General features: G+C 41.9%; 1 protein-coding gene across 6 annotated transcripts in view; it reads left to right on the top strand.

The window, feature by feature from the left end:
* LOC137324578 (girdin-like) overlaps positions 1–14227 on the top strand; it is a 233772-nt gene that overhangs the window by 170902 nt on the left and 48643 nt on the right. For all 6 annotated transcript variants that reach the window (XM_067989025.1, XM_067989023.1, XM_067989024.1 and 3 more), the window contains exons 21-22: positions 3528–3671; positions 10996–11182. In XM_067989025.1, the coding sequence (XP_067845126.1) occupies positions 3528–3671; positions 10996–11182 (331 nt within the window). The remainder of the gene's footprint in view (positions 1–3527; positions 3672–10995; positions 11183–14227) is intronic.

The raw sequence follows: 14227 nt of genomic DNA, 5'->3' as shown, positions 1-14227 counted from the left end.
TCGTTACCTTTTGAAAAGCTTTGCCAAGTTTTGATAAAGTTTCATTTTCATTTAGCTGTTAACACCATTTGCCTCAATTGGATACGTTTTTGTTCTCCCGGTATTTGCCTGACATACCTTCATGATCTTGGTTCCAGTGAACTTACCTTGCAGCTTCTGATCAGTTCCAGCTGCCAGTTTTAAAATTTGCTTCTGTTGTTGTGGATTCTTACTAGTGGGCATTGGGCATGGTGCCTGTTAACACTGTCTTCCAACATTGCTTGACTTTCAAAAGTGTGAAACCATGCTCGGGCTTGATGCAACTGTCTTATTTGTTAGAAGATTATCCTGATAATAATGGTATCTAGCTTAATTCCTCCAGGCAAAAGCACATTTCCTATTCCAGTTCAGCTAAGAAGCAGATCCCACCTTCAAGTCACATAGAATCAAATTCAAGATGTATTTATAGAAGCAATCAAGGAAAAGTGTTCTAGCCAAGCAGCATTCAACACTGACTTGTATGACTGGCATAAGATGTCATGTTGCTTCAATACTTGACACAAATTTGCTTGACCTCAGGATTCTGTACCTGGTGCAGTGCCATATTGTATTGGTTCTGATCATGTGGCTAGACCATCAAAGCCTTTTATCAACTTTCAGGTAGTGCTCCTACAGAATAAAAAATTACAGAACAAGAAAAACCATTCAGCTCATTGAGGCCTTTTTCCTTTATAGACAACATATAATATGTCCTTTTATCAATTCTGTCCAATTTACTCCTGTGGAAGATAACCATCTGCAAGCAGATCTCCAAGAATATGAAGCTTTGCAGCCCTAAGAGTAATTGAGTTAAACTCCAGGATATTAATCCAATCTCACAACTGATGCTTGCAATTCTTAGAAGATGCATTCCACAGGAAGCTCATCCATTGTCCCAGCAATAATAAGCCATCATGGCCCATGAATATTTACTGATCTCTGTTGCCTTCAATCTCACATATATCTTTTTTAAAATCTTGCATCTGCGCACGCTTCCTCACTGCACACTTGATTTCTCATTGTCACGTTGTCACATTTTGTTTCAACTTTTTCCATTGTAAATTCCTCTTATAATGAAAAACACCTATATAAACTTGTCACGTTGATTTCGCAGTTATGGGTGGGTGGCTGCTGAAACGTTCTGGTTTGCTTGTGCCAGCTCTTCTTCCATCTTAATATTTTTGACTGAGCTTGCACATAATAAGGATTAATTTTGACCATTAAAGTTTTTAAACTTTTAATTGTTTATGTCTTCAGTTTAGTTTATAGTCAGATATCTAATTCACAATATCTTATTACCTAATTCAGTATTTTTGAAATAAAAATTCAGCAGATTTCAGTGGTCTTCAAGATGTACCGTTCTCCATCCATTGATCTCCATTATTTTCAGCTGATGCGAATACCCAAGTGGTTAGGTTTAAATGTGTATGTTTTTTATCTAAATTTAATAATACTGGATGTCTCTAATCTTATCTCTCCAACACATCCTGGACTCCACCCCCCACCCCCCAAAAACAATTAGGAGAGAATAAGAATAGAAGGGTGACATGGAGCAAGGGGTGGAGAGGAAGAGAAGGGGATGAAAAGGAGATGGTGGGGAAGGGAAGGATAGGAGGAGCAAACGGGAAGGGCGGCAGCAGCAGAGCAGAGTAGAGGAAGGGTAAGGCAGGAGGAAGGGAAGGGGAAGACCAGGAGGATGGGAGGGGATGAACGAAGGAGAGGAGGTGGGACAGAAGAGGGAGGAGACGGGTAGAGGAGTGGGATAGGGAGGAGGAGAAGGTGGAAGAAAAGGGGACAAATGAGAGTGACAGAGGAGGAGAGGGAGGTGGGAAGGAAGGGGAAAAGGAACAAGAACGGTGAGTGGAGCGTGAGGTAGGGGGTAACAGAAAAGAGTTGAGAAAGGGGATGGGGATGAGAGAAAGGGAACATTAAAATGATTCCATTCCTTACTTCTCTTTTTGAACTACTAACTAAATCCTTTATCTTTCCTGCTCCCATCCCCGCTTTGCCGGCTCCTGTCCTCTCCGCCTCCCTCCATACTCCTCCACCATGCCTACCCTGTCTGCTCCCTCCTCCCATACCCTTCTTCCATGTCCATGTCCATGCCCCTCCGCGTCTCAACCCACCTCCCACCCCTGCTCGCGCTCTGTCTCCCCTGCTCGCGCTCTGTCTCCCCTGCTCGCGCGCTGTCTCCAGCCTCCTCCTTCTACTACCTCCTCCTTCTACTACCTCTTCCTCCCAACCATCTATCCTTCTTCCCTCCTTCTCTTCCTCTTTCTCCTCCCACCCCTTTCCTCATATTTGGATGGCCTAATTATGGTTGGTTCAGGACCTATACTTTTTGGCAATCTTTTTTTTCACACTTTGGAACATGGTATTACTGGTATCTGACTAAGCAGTATAACATGAGTCAGGTATCTGGCAATCCTCCAGTTTCCTGTAATCTCTACTGTCATTAAATTGCCTATTCATAAAAATTCGCATTGATAAAGGATTATATTTAACATTTAACAAAAATTTTGCTTGAGCTTACAAATGTAAAAACTTCAAAATTTGAAAAAAGTTCTCTTTTTAAAAAAAAAAGTCATCTTTTGTTTGTTGCACAGACGAGTCTGTAGATGGTAACAGGAACTCTAGATGGCATCTTCAGTAAGCTCGCTCTTCTCTCTGGCATTCAGCTTAAAGTTGTGAGCTCTTCTCAGTTTCCCTGCCTGTTTTCACGACGAGCAATCTTTTTGCATTGATGTTTGAGTTCTGCAATCATTTCCAAAGCCAATTGGAGAATTCCTCTTGATGTTGGCAGCTATGCATAATAATGCAAATACAAGTTAGTCATCTGTGAAATTTTCCATATGGAAACACAAAGCACAATGGATTCAGGATCAACCAGAATGCCAATTCTAGGATTGATAGTAGGTGTGATATCTGTGGTGGCTAATGGAAAATTCTCTGCAAGATCTTTTGAAGCTGAACTTTGTTATGCAATGATTATCACCACATACAGCGATCCTGAGAAGCCACAATCAACTAGCAGATATTTGGTGCTTATACTGTTGATTTTAAGACAAATGTTCTCTGTGGATTGCAGACAAATGTTCTCTGTGAATGCAATCTCCATTCCCATCTATTTCCCTTGTGAGCAGGGATCTTCACACAGAGAGAAGGGGTGAGGAGCTTGGACCCAGGGAGTGTGAGCACAACCATACAACTGTATACAAAGAGGTTTATTCAAGCAGCCTAATATTGTCTTTATATGACAGCTTGGGAGAATAAGCACTTTGATGCTTCTGTGCTCTCAGTCCCATAAACATGTAGATCTTTACAGTCCAACTGACACTTTCCATACTATTATATGCTGTTTGTATGTGAAGGTTGTTTTTAAATCTTACAATACACTATTGTTTTATGTCTTTTAAAATACTATATGCATTTTCTGAAATTTTGTATAGAATATTTTGTCCTTTTCCCATTATGATAAAAACTTGATTCCAGTTAAATTGTATGTGCAGATACAATGAGCTGCTGAAGCAAAAGACCCAACTGGAGGAGTTGGAGACAATTTTGAAAAAAGAGCAGGAGCAAATGCACCATGAGGCTGAAAAACATGAAATCATGGTGCATGAATACCAGAAACTCAGTAATGAAAGTGACAGGTAAAAGATGGGCCCTGGGTTGGTGGGGTCATTGGACTTTTTGTGCGTTGATGTTCTTTTCCTATTGTATGCCCTCTCATTGGCCTTTTCCCATGATGTCCTTCAGCAAAAAGGTGGAGTAGTCTGAGCTAGCACTGGAGAAGGTGCAAAAAAGATTTACAAGGATGATATCAGAACTCAGAGACTATAATTATCAGGAAAGATTAAACAAGCTGGTGCTCTTTTCTCTAGAAAAGAGAAGGCTGAGGGGTGACCTAATGGAGGTCTTTAAAATTATGATGGGGTTTAAAAGGGTAGACATAGAGAAGATGTTTCCACTTGTGGGCGGAGTCCAAAACTAGGGGCCTTAAATGTAAGATAAGTCACAAATAAATCAATAAAGAATTCAGGAGAATCTTGTTTACCCAGAGAGTGGTTAGAACGTGGAACTTGCTACCACATGAAGTAGTTGAGGCGAATACCATAAATGCCTCTAAGGGGAAGCTAGGTAAGTATATGAGGGAGAAAGGAATAGAAGAATATGCAGATAGGGTTAGATGAAGTTGGGTGGGAAGAGGCTCACGTGGAGCATAAACACCGGTATAGACCATTTGGACTGAATGGCCTGTTTCTGTGCTGTAAATTCCATATAATTCAGACTTTTTTAATGTCACTCTCAGTATTGCTCCATTCTGTCTGATAGGCAGCAGGTAAGTTTTTCAAGTGCAAGTTGTGTCTGCTTTCAAATTTTTGCTTAGCTCATTAAGCATGAAGTACTTTGCCAGTGACTGAATCACTCTTCGAGATTATCAAAATCTAAATGATAATTGCTACTGATAGGTTCAGTATAGGACTTATGAATAGGATTTTTTGTAAATTTACATTTTTAGTTTAGCAAGATGAGGGGCGACCACAATGTATTTTCCTAATGGAGACTAGGAGCTACGGAGAAGCAAAGGGAATTAGGTGTCCATGTGCACAAATCACTAAAAGCTAGTGCACAGATACAAAAAATAATCAAAAAGGCTAATGGAATGTTGACATTTTATCTCAAGGGGATTGGAACACAAAAGTGTGAAAGTGATGCTTCAGTTGTACAGAGCTTTGGTCAGACATCAGCTGGACTGCTGCGCTCAGGAAGGATATATTAGCCTTGGAGGAGGTACAGCGCAGATTCACCAAAATGATACCAGGGCTTAAAGGATTAAATTATGAGGCCAGGTTTCATAAACTTGGGTTGTATTCCCTTGAGGTTAGGAGGTTGAGGGGTGATCTAATTGAGGTTTTTAAAATGATAAAGGGATTGGATAGTGTTTTATCAGAGAAACTATTTCTTCTGGTGGGGGAATAGAGAGCAAGAGGGCATAATCTTAAATTAGAGCTAGGCCATTTAGGAGTGTAGTCAGTAAGCACTTTTTCACGCAAAGGGTAGTGGTAATCTAAAATCTGAAACACCCTCCCCCAAAAGGCTGTAGATGCTCAATCAATTGAAATTTTCAAGACTGAGACCGGTATATTTTTGTTAGGTTAGGTTATCAAGGCATATGGAGTAAAGACAGGTAAATGGAGTTGAAGAACAGATCAGCCATGATCTAATTGAATGCAGAACAAGCTCGAGGGGCTGACTGGTCTACTCCTAGTCTTATGTTCTAAAGCGTAGAGAAAAAAAAAGAGCAAGAGAACTCTGGGAGGAATAGAGGAAGTTGCTAAAACAGGTAGAGAGAGATATTGGAGGTGCAAAAAGAGCCCTAGATGACCACAATACTGAGAAATTCGACAGTAGTTTGAAAGGATGTCACAGATAAATGTGAATTTGAAAAAGTCAAAATACTTGAAATATTAAATAAATAGTTTCTAGACATATTCACGGAAGTGGATAATGCAAACTTCCTAACTAATTTTTGTACGGAATCTTACAACACCAGGTTATAGTCCAACTGTTTTATTTGAAAATCACAAGCTTTCGGAGGCTTTCTCCTTCGTCAGGTGAGCGAGTGTGGGATTCCATGGAAGGTTACCGCATTTATATTCAGAGAACAATACCTGGTGATTACAGATAATCTTTCCAACTGCCCGTTGTCAAGGCAATCAAAGTGTTCAGACAGAGTGATGTTACCTACAGAACCACCGAATACACAAACGGCCAGAACACAAAACAGAGAGAGAGGGAGAGAAACATCCGAAAGGAAGAGAAAGACAGAGAATGACCCGTTGTGTTCAAAACAGATAACTTTTTTTCGCTGGTGGAGTTACGTGTAGCGTGACATGAACCCAAGATCCCGGTTGAGGCCGTCCTCATGGGTGCGGAACTTGGCTATCAATTTCTGCTTGTCGATTTTGCGTTGTCGTGTGTCTCGAAGGCCGCCTTGGAGAACGCTTACCCGAAGATCGGTGGCTGAATGTCCTTGACTGCTGAAGTGTTCCCTGACTGGGAGGGAACCCTCCTGTCTGGCGATTGTTGCGCGGTGTCCGTTCATCCGTTGTCGCAGTGTCTGCATGGTCTCGCCAATGTACCATGCTCCGGGGCATCCTTTCCCACCACCCACCAGGTACATGGTTCATACTCCTGTGACTCAGCCAACGTTGTCTACCTCATACGTTGTAGGAAAGGATGCCCCGAAGCATGGTACATTGGCGAGACCATGCAGACACTGCGACAACGGATGAACGGACACCGCGCAACAATCGCCAGACAGGAAGGTTCCCTCCCAGTCGGGGAACACTTCAGCAGTCAAAGACATTCAGCCACCGATCTTCGGGTAAGCGTTCTCCAAGGCGGCCTTCGAGACACACGACAACGCAAAATCGTCGAGCAGAAATTGATAGCCAAGTTCCGCACCCATGAGGACGGCCTCAACCGGGATCTTGGGTTCATGTCACGCTACACGTAACCCCACCAGCGAAAAAAAGTTATCTGTTTTTAATACAACGGGTCATTCTCTGTCTTCCTCTTCCTTTCGGATGTTTCTCTCCCTCTCTCTGTTTTGTGTTCTGGCCGTTTGTGTATTCGGTGGTCCTGTAGGTAACATCACTCTGTCTGAACACTTTGATTGCCTTGACAACGGGCAGTTGGAAAGATTATCTGTAATCACCAGATAATTTATGTTCTCTGAATATAAATGCAGTAACCGTCCATGGAATCCCACACTCGCTCACCTGACGAAGGAGAAAGCGTCCGAAAGCTTGTGATTTTTAAATAAAACAGTTGGACTATAACCTGGTGTTGTAAGATTCCTTACATTTGTCAACCCCAGTCCATCACCGGCATCTCCACATCATAATTTTTGTACGACATCCAATATCTAGGATTTTGAAGTCAGTATAATGAGTAAATAAAAGGACTTAATACCAATAAATCCCTTGGATCAAATAACATACAGGAATGCTGAAGGAGATCCAGGGAAGAAATTTGTGGGGCACTGTCTGACTATCATTGGGAAAGAATCATTGAGCACTTGTTGAGGTTCTGAAGGACTGGAAGCAAGAAAGCATGGTATCTACATTAAAAAGGGATGATTAAACGGATTCAATTGCAGGTCATAGAGTCATAGAGTTATACAGCACGGATAGAGGCCCTTCGGCCCATCGTGTCCGCACCGGCCATCAAGCCCTGTCTAATCTAATCCCATATTCCAGCATTTGGTCCGTAGCCTTGTATGCTATGGCATTTCAAGTGCTCATCCAAATGCTTCTTGAATGTTGTGAGGGTTCCTGCCTCCACAACCCTTTCAGGCAGTGAGTTCCAGACTCCAACCACCCTCTGGGTGAAAAAGTTCTTTCTCAAATCCCCTCTAAACCTCCCGCCTTTTACCTTGAATCTATGCCCCCTTGTTATAGAACCCTCAACGAAGGGAAAAAGCTCCTTAGTATCCATCCTATCTGTGCCCCTCATAATTTTGTACACCTCAATCATGTCCCCCCTCAGCCTCCTCTGCTCCAAGGAAAACAAACCCAATCTTCCCAGTCTCTCATCATAGCTGAAGCGCTCCAGCCCTGGTAACATCCTGGTGAACCTCCTCTGCACCCTCTCCAAAGCGATCACATCCTTCCTGTAGTGTGGCGACCAGAACTGCACACAGTACTCCAGCTGTGGCCTAACCAGTGTTTTATACAGCTCCATCATAACCTCCTTGCTCTTATATTCTATGCCTCGGCTAATAAAGGCAAGTATCCCATATGCCTTCTTTACCACCTTATCTACCTGTTCCGCCGCCTTCAGGGATCTGTGAACTTGCACACCAAGATCCCTCTGACCCTCTGTCTTGCCTTGGGTCCTCCCATTCATTGTGTATTCCCTTGCCTTGTTAGTCCCTCCAAAGTGCATCACCTCGCACTTTTCCGGGTTAAATTCCATTTGCCACTGTTCCGCCCATCTGACCAACCCATCTATATCATCCTGCAGACTGAGGCTATCCTCCTCGCTATTTACCACCCTACCAATTTTTGTATCATCAGCGAACTTACTGATCATACCTTTTACATTCATATCCAAGTCGTTAATGTAGACCACAAACAGTAAGGGACCCAGCACCGATCCCTGTGGTACCCCACTGGCCACAGGCTTCCAGTCACAAAAACAACCTTCGACCATCACCCTCTGCCTTCTGCCACTAAGCCAGTTTTGTATCCAAAGTGCCAAGGCACCCTGGATTCCATGGGCTCGTACCTTCTTGACCAGTCTCCTGTGCGGGACTTTATCGAAGGCCTTACTGAAATCCATGTATACCACATCCACTGCGTTACCCTCATCCACACGCCTAGTCACCCCCTCAAAAAATTCAATCAAATTAGTCAGACATGATCTTCCCTTGACAAAGCCATGTTGACTATCCCTGATTAATCCTTGCTTCTTCAAGTGGAGACTAATTTTGTCCTTCAGAATTTTTTCCAATAATTTTCCTACCACTGATGTTAGGCTCACTGGCCTGTAGTTCCCCGGTTTTTCCCTACTCCCCTTCTTGAATAATGGTACTACATTAGCGGTTCTCCAGTCCTCTGGCACATCCCCTGTGGCCAGAGAGGTTCTGAATATATGTGTTAGAGCCCCCGCAATCTCCTCCTTTGCCTCACACAGTAGCCTGGGATACATTTCGTCCGGGCCTGGGGATTTATCCATTTTTAGGCCTGCTAAAACCGCCAATACCTCTTCCCGCTCGATGTTAATATGTTCGAGTATATCACAGTCCCCCTGCCGTATTTCTATGTCTACATCGTCCTTCTCCATAGTGAAAACAGATGCAAAAAATTCATTTAGAACCCCTCCTACATCTGCCGGCTCCACACACAGATTGCCATTTTTGTCCCTAATGGGCCCTATTTTTTCCCTAGTCATCCTCTTACCCTTAATATACTTATAAAACATCTTAGGATTTTCCTTTATTTTGCTCGCCAGTGTTATTTCATGGCCCCTCCTTGATCTCCTAATTTCTTTTTTAAGTATCCCCCTGCACTTTTTGTACTCCTCTAGGGCTTCCTCCGTCTTTAGCCTTTTGTATCTGCCAAAAGCCCTCCTTTTTTTCATAATCCATTCTCGTATATCCCCTGACATCCAAGGTTCCCTGGAGTTCTTGGAACCACCCTTGACCTTAGCCTAATCTCAATAAAATAACGGAGATTATCCTAAGAGGTAACTAGAGAAGTATCTGTATAACAACAACTTATTATTAAACGGCCAAAATGGATTTAGTGGAGAAAAATCCCACCTGACAAAACCTCCTTGACTTCTTTGAGGATAAAGTAAATAGTGAGACTACCTACGATACTGTTTATTTAGAATTTCAGAAAGCTTTTGACAAATTTCTTTTGCAAGTCTTAGAATTAAACTAAATGTCACTGGAATTCAGGATAGAAATGGAATGGATAAGAAGTTAGTTAAAGATAGGAGAGAGAGTACTTGTGAATTTGTAATGTCAGTGAGGGGGGATTGTTGAGTGAAATCTGCAATGGGTAATGTTTGAATCCTTGTGCACAAACAGCCTAGATATTGAAACAAAACGTAAGCTTATAAAATTTGACATTAAAATAGTTATAATAGTAAACACCGGATGAGCCTAAAGATTTTGAGAAGGAATTAGACTAATTATGCAATTGGACAGATCATGGCAAATTAAATTAAACACTGATAAATGAGTGCACCTTGGGTTGAAAAAATGTGCTATAAATATACAATTAATTAGATTGAATTAGCATAGTGAGATTTAGAAAGAGATCTGGGTTTGTTACTTTCACTGTTTAGACAATGTGGCAAAAACAATTAAAAAGCTGACTGGGTGCTAGGATATATAGCCAGAACAGTAGTATATAAGTCTACAACAACTTGCATATATATAGAGCATTTTTAATATTAAAAAAATCCCAAGGAACTTTACAAGTAAGGGAATGGGCAATGAGCCATTAGGGAAAGCAATTAGGTAAGTTGACTGAAAGCCTAATGGGTTTTGGGAGGATTTTAAAGGTGGAAAGAGGAGAGTGGAGGTGTTTAGGGAGGGAGTTCCAGAGAGTAGGGCCAAGGCAGCTGAAGGCTCAGCCACCAATTGAGGAGCACAGTGGGGGAACGCAAAGAGACCAGAGTGAGAGGCCGCAGTTTGTGGGAGAGGATATAGGGCTGACAAAGTTATGTTAGGACTTTACAGTTTACTGGTCAGATGACTTTTCTGAGAAACCCAGTTCAGTTCTGACACCATGCCACAATACATGTGTACAGGTATTGGAAAAACCAACACGATTGATCCCAAAGAGAGAAAAAAAACTTACATTTTGTATAGTACCTTATCACCTCCTTAGGGCATTTTGAATCGATTTCTATCCAATGTAATGCAGCCTCTGTTGTTATGTAGACATAAACACAGCAGCCGATTTGTGCACAGCAAGGTCCCACAAACAGCAAAAGAGGTGAATGAGCATTTTTTTTTGATGATGGTGTTTGAGGGAGGAATGTTGGCTGGGACACTAAAATGAACTCACTGCTCCACTTCAAATGATGTTATGGGAGTTTTCCATCCACCTTAACGGAGCTTTGGCTTAACACCTCATTTGAAAGACAGCATCTCAGACAATATAACACTCCCTCACTGCTATACCGAAGTGTTAGTCTGGATTACGTCCTCAAGCCCTGGAGAAAAACTTGAATCCACAACCTTCTGACTCAGATACATCACAGTTGGAATCACCTGATAAGCTGATCCCCAGTGTGAAGAGTTAGAAAGGAAGTGAGATACTTGGAGGAAGGATCTTTGATGGGACGAAGGACCCTTTCTAATCCTTGACATTTCCTGTTATGTTCTACTTTATAGTATACAAAAAGGCAGCTCTATAAGAAATAAAGTATTTATTTCTCTGTTTGAAGATTGAACCAAGCATACAGCCATTTGTTAAAGGAGAATGAAGGATTGCAGTTGGACCACAAAAATCTAAAAAGTTTACTGAATGGTGCCAAGCTAGAGCAAACACGATTGGAAGCTGAGTTCGCAAAACTGAAGGAACAGTACCAACAGTTGGATATCACTTCCACAAAACTGAAGAACCAATGTGAGGTGGGTGCAAATTCTTAAAGCTTTCACAATAAATTGACTGTGATAGGGATCCAAAAAAACAACTTTGGTATAATACAACTCCCCTCCCCCATGCACAGTTATGGGTGTAAATGGAACATTTAAAAAATATATATGAAAAGGTAAAATCTGTTTTAATTATTTAACATATTACCCAAGGCCAAATACAAATACAAAAAACCAGAAGGGGTACAGTTGTTGCAACAATCTTTAAAGAAAGTGAACAAGAAATGAAGGTTGAGATTTGTAAGCAATTTAGAGAGGTTTGCTGAATTAATGGAGTTGTAATATGGGGTCTTTTAACCCTCTTGGTTATTAACCTCTAATTCTGTTAGGCTACATAAAAGAAGCAAAGAGGGATATGGGCCAAGTGTAGGCAATTGGACTAGCTTAGTGGTATAAACTGGGCGACATGGACATGTTGGGCCGAAGGGCCTGTTTCCATGTTGTAAACTTCTATGATTCTATGAATACCAAATCTTCGATAAAACTCAATATTGAAATGAAGCACCTGCGCTCATTTCAGACCAGGAGAGCATGAGCAGGGAACACCCATTCCTTGAAGATGCATCTGTTGCACCATGTTCCAATATGGCTTACATGGGCAAGAGAGGGGAAAGAGGTATCTGGGCCCCACATAAACTCATCCACCAACAACCAACTAAACCTTTGGATTCTAACACCAATTCAGTATTGGCCAAAATTAGTATCAGTCGGTGTCCAGAATAATAGAAAGAGTCAGCATAATTTTTCCCTCTTCTTCCTCTCTCACCAACCACCCCAAGCTGCTAAACTGGTGGCTGTATCAAAGTATGTATTTGTGTGTGTATATAAATATATATATAATATCTGGGAGCAAGTGGGCAAATCTAGTTTTAACCAAAACTCCAAGTGCCACAGTCCAAATTTTGAACTGAACTTCTAGTGGAACCCAGGCTATTTGCCAGCAGAACTTATTCATTTAACTACAATTTTCCTTTCCCTACCCCTGCTTCAGCTCATCTGCTGTTAAACCCTCATCCGTGCCTTTGTTACCTCTAGACTCGACTATTCCAATGCTCTCCTCACCGGCCTCCCACCTTGCACCCTCCGTAAACTTGAGCTCATCCAAAACTCTGGTGCCTGTATCCTCACTCGCACCAAGTCCCGTTCAACCATTACCCCTGTGCTCCCTGACCTACATTGGCTCCTGGTGTGGGAACGCCTCGATTTAATTCTCATTCTCATCCTTGTTTTCAAATCACTCCATGGCCTCGCCCCTCCCTATCTCTGTAACCTCCTCTAGCTCTACAACCCTCTGATGTCTCTGCGCTCCTCCAATTGTAGCCTCTTGCGCATTCCCGATTTTCATCACTCCACTGTTGGCAGCTGTGCCTTCAACTACCTAGGCCCTTACCCCTGGAATTCCCTCCCTAAACCTCTCTACCTCTCTCCTTTAAGACGCTCCTTAAAACCTACCGCTTTGACCAAGCTTTCAGTCACCAGTCCTAATATCTCCTTATGTGGCTTGGTGTCAAATTTAGTTTGAAATCACTTCTGTGAAGCGCCTTGGGCGTTTTACTACGTTGAAGGTGCTATATAAATGTGAGTTGTTATCTGCTTTTTCTTCACATTTTGTAATTGCTTCTTCCACCAATGCCATTTCAAACTAGTGCAGCAGTTTTACATTGAGTTACATCGAAACTACAGCACAGAAACAATTCATTTGGCCCAACTGGTTTTTGCCAGCGTTTATGCTCCACACGAGCCTCCACCCTCCCTCCTTCATCTAACTCTATCAGGATACCCTTCTATTCCTTTCTCTCTCATGTGCTTACCTAGCTTCCCCTTAAATGCATCTATGCTATTTGCCTCAACTACCCCTTGTGGTAGCAAGTTCCGCATTCTTACCACTCTTTGGGTAAAGATGTTTCTCCTAACTTCCCTATTGGAAGTTAGGACCTTTAGTTTTGGACTCCCCCACAAGTGGAAATATTTTCTCCATGTCTACCCTATCAAACCCTATTATTATCTTAAAAACTGCCATCAGGTCACCCTCAGCCTTCTCTTTTCTAGAAAAAAGAGCCCCAGCCTGTTCAGCCTTTCCTGATAAGGATATACCCTCAGTTGTGGTATCCTTGTGAATTTTTTTTGCGCCCTCTCCGATGCCTCTATATCCTTTCCTGGAGACCTGAACTGTGTACAATATTCCAAGTGTGGTCTAACCAAGGTTCTATACAAGTTTAACGTAACTCTTTCCTTTTAAATTCTATCCCTCTAGAAATGAACCCTAGTGCTTGATTTGCCTTTTTATGGCCTTATTAACCTGTGTCGCTACTTTTAGTGATTTGTGTATCCGTGCCCCTAGATCCCTTTGCTTTCTCTATCCTGTTTAGACTCTTATTATCCAAGCAGTTTGTGGCATCCTTATTCTTCCTACCAAAATGCACCACCTCACACTTATCTATATTGAAATTCATTTGCCAATTACACACCCATTCTGCAAGTTCATTAATGTCCTCTTTGCATTTTAATATATTCTTCTTTTGTATTAACTACGCCCTCCAATTTGATGTCGTCCACAAATTTTAAAATTGTACTTCCGATTCAGGAATCCAAATCATTAATGAACAACAGTGATCCCAGCACCGATCCCTGTGGAACACCACTCCCCACCTTTTGTCAGTCTGAGTAGCTATCCTTAATCCCAACACCCAAGTTTTCTGTTTTGTAGCCAACTTGCTATCCATTCTGCTACCTGCCCCCTGACTCCACATGCTCTGACCTTAGTCATGAGCCTACAATGCGGTACTTAATCGAAGACCTTTTGAAAATCCAAATATATTACATCTGCTGCATTACCCTTGTCTACTCTTCCTGTTACTTCTTCAAACAAATTAATAAGGTTGGTCAAGCATGACTTTCCCTTCTGAAATCCGTGCTGACTATTCTTTATTATATTTTCATTCTCGAGATGTCTTTCTATTACATCTTTGAGTAAAGATTCCATTATCTTTCCTACCACCGACATTATGCTAACTGGTCTAT

The sequence above is a fragment of the Heptranchias perlo genome, chromosome 8 (genome assembly GCF_035084215.1).
Source record: "Heptranchias perlo isolate sHepPer1 chromosome 8, sHepPer1.hap1, whole genome shotgun sequence".
NCBI lineage: Eukaryota > Metazoa > Chordata > Chondrichthyes > Hexanchiformes > Hexanchidae > Heptranchias > Heptranchias perlo.
This window is presented reverse-complemented; position numbering and strand designations above follow the sequence as displayed.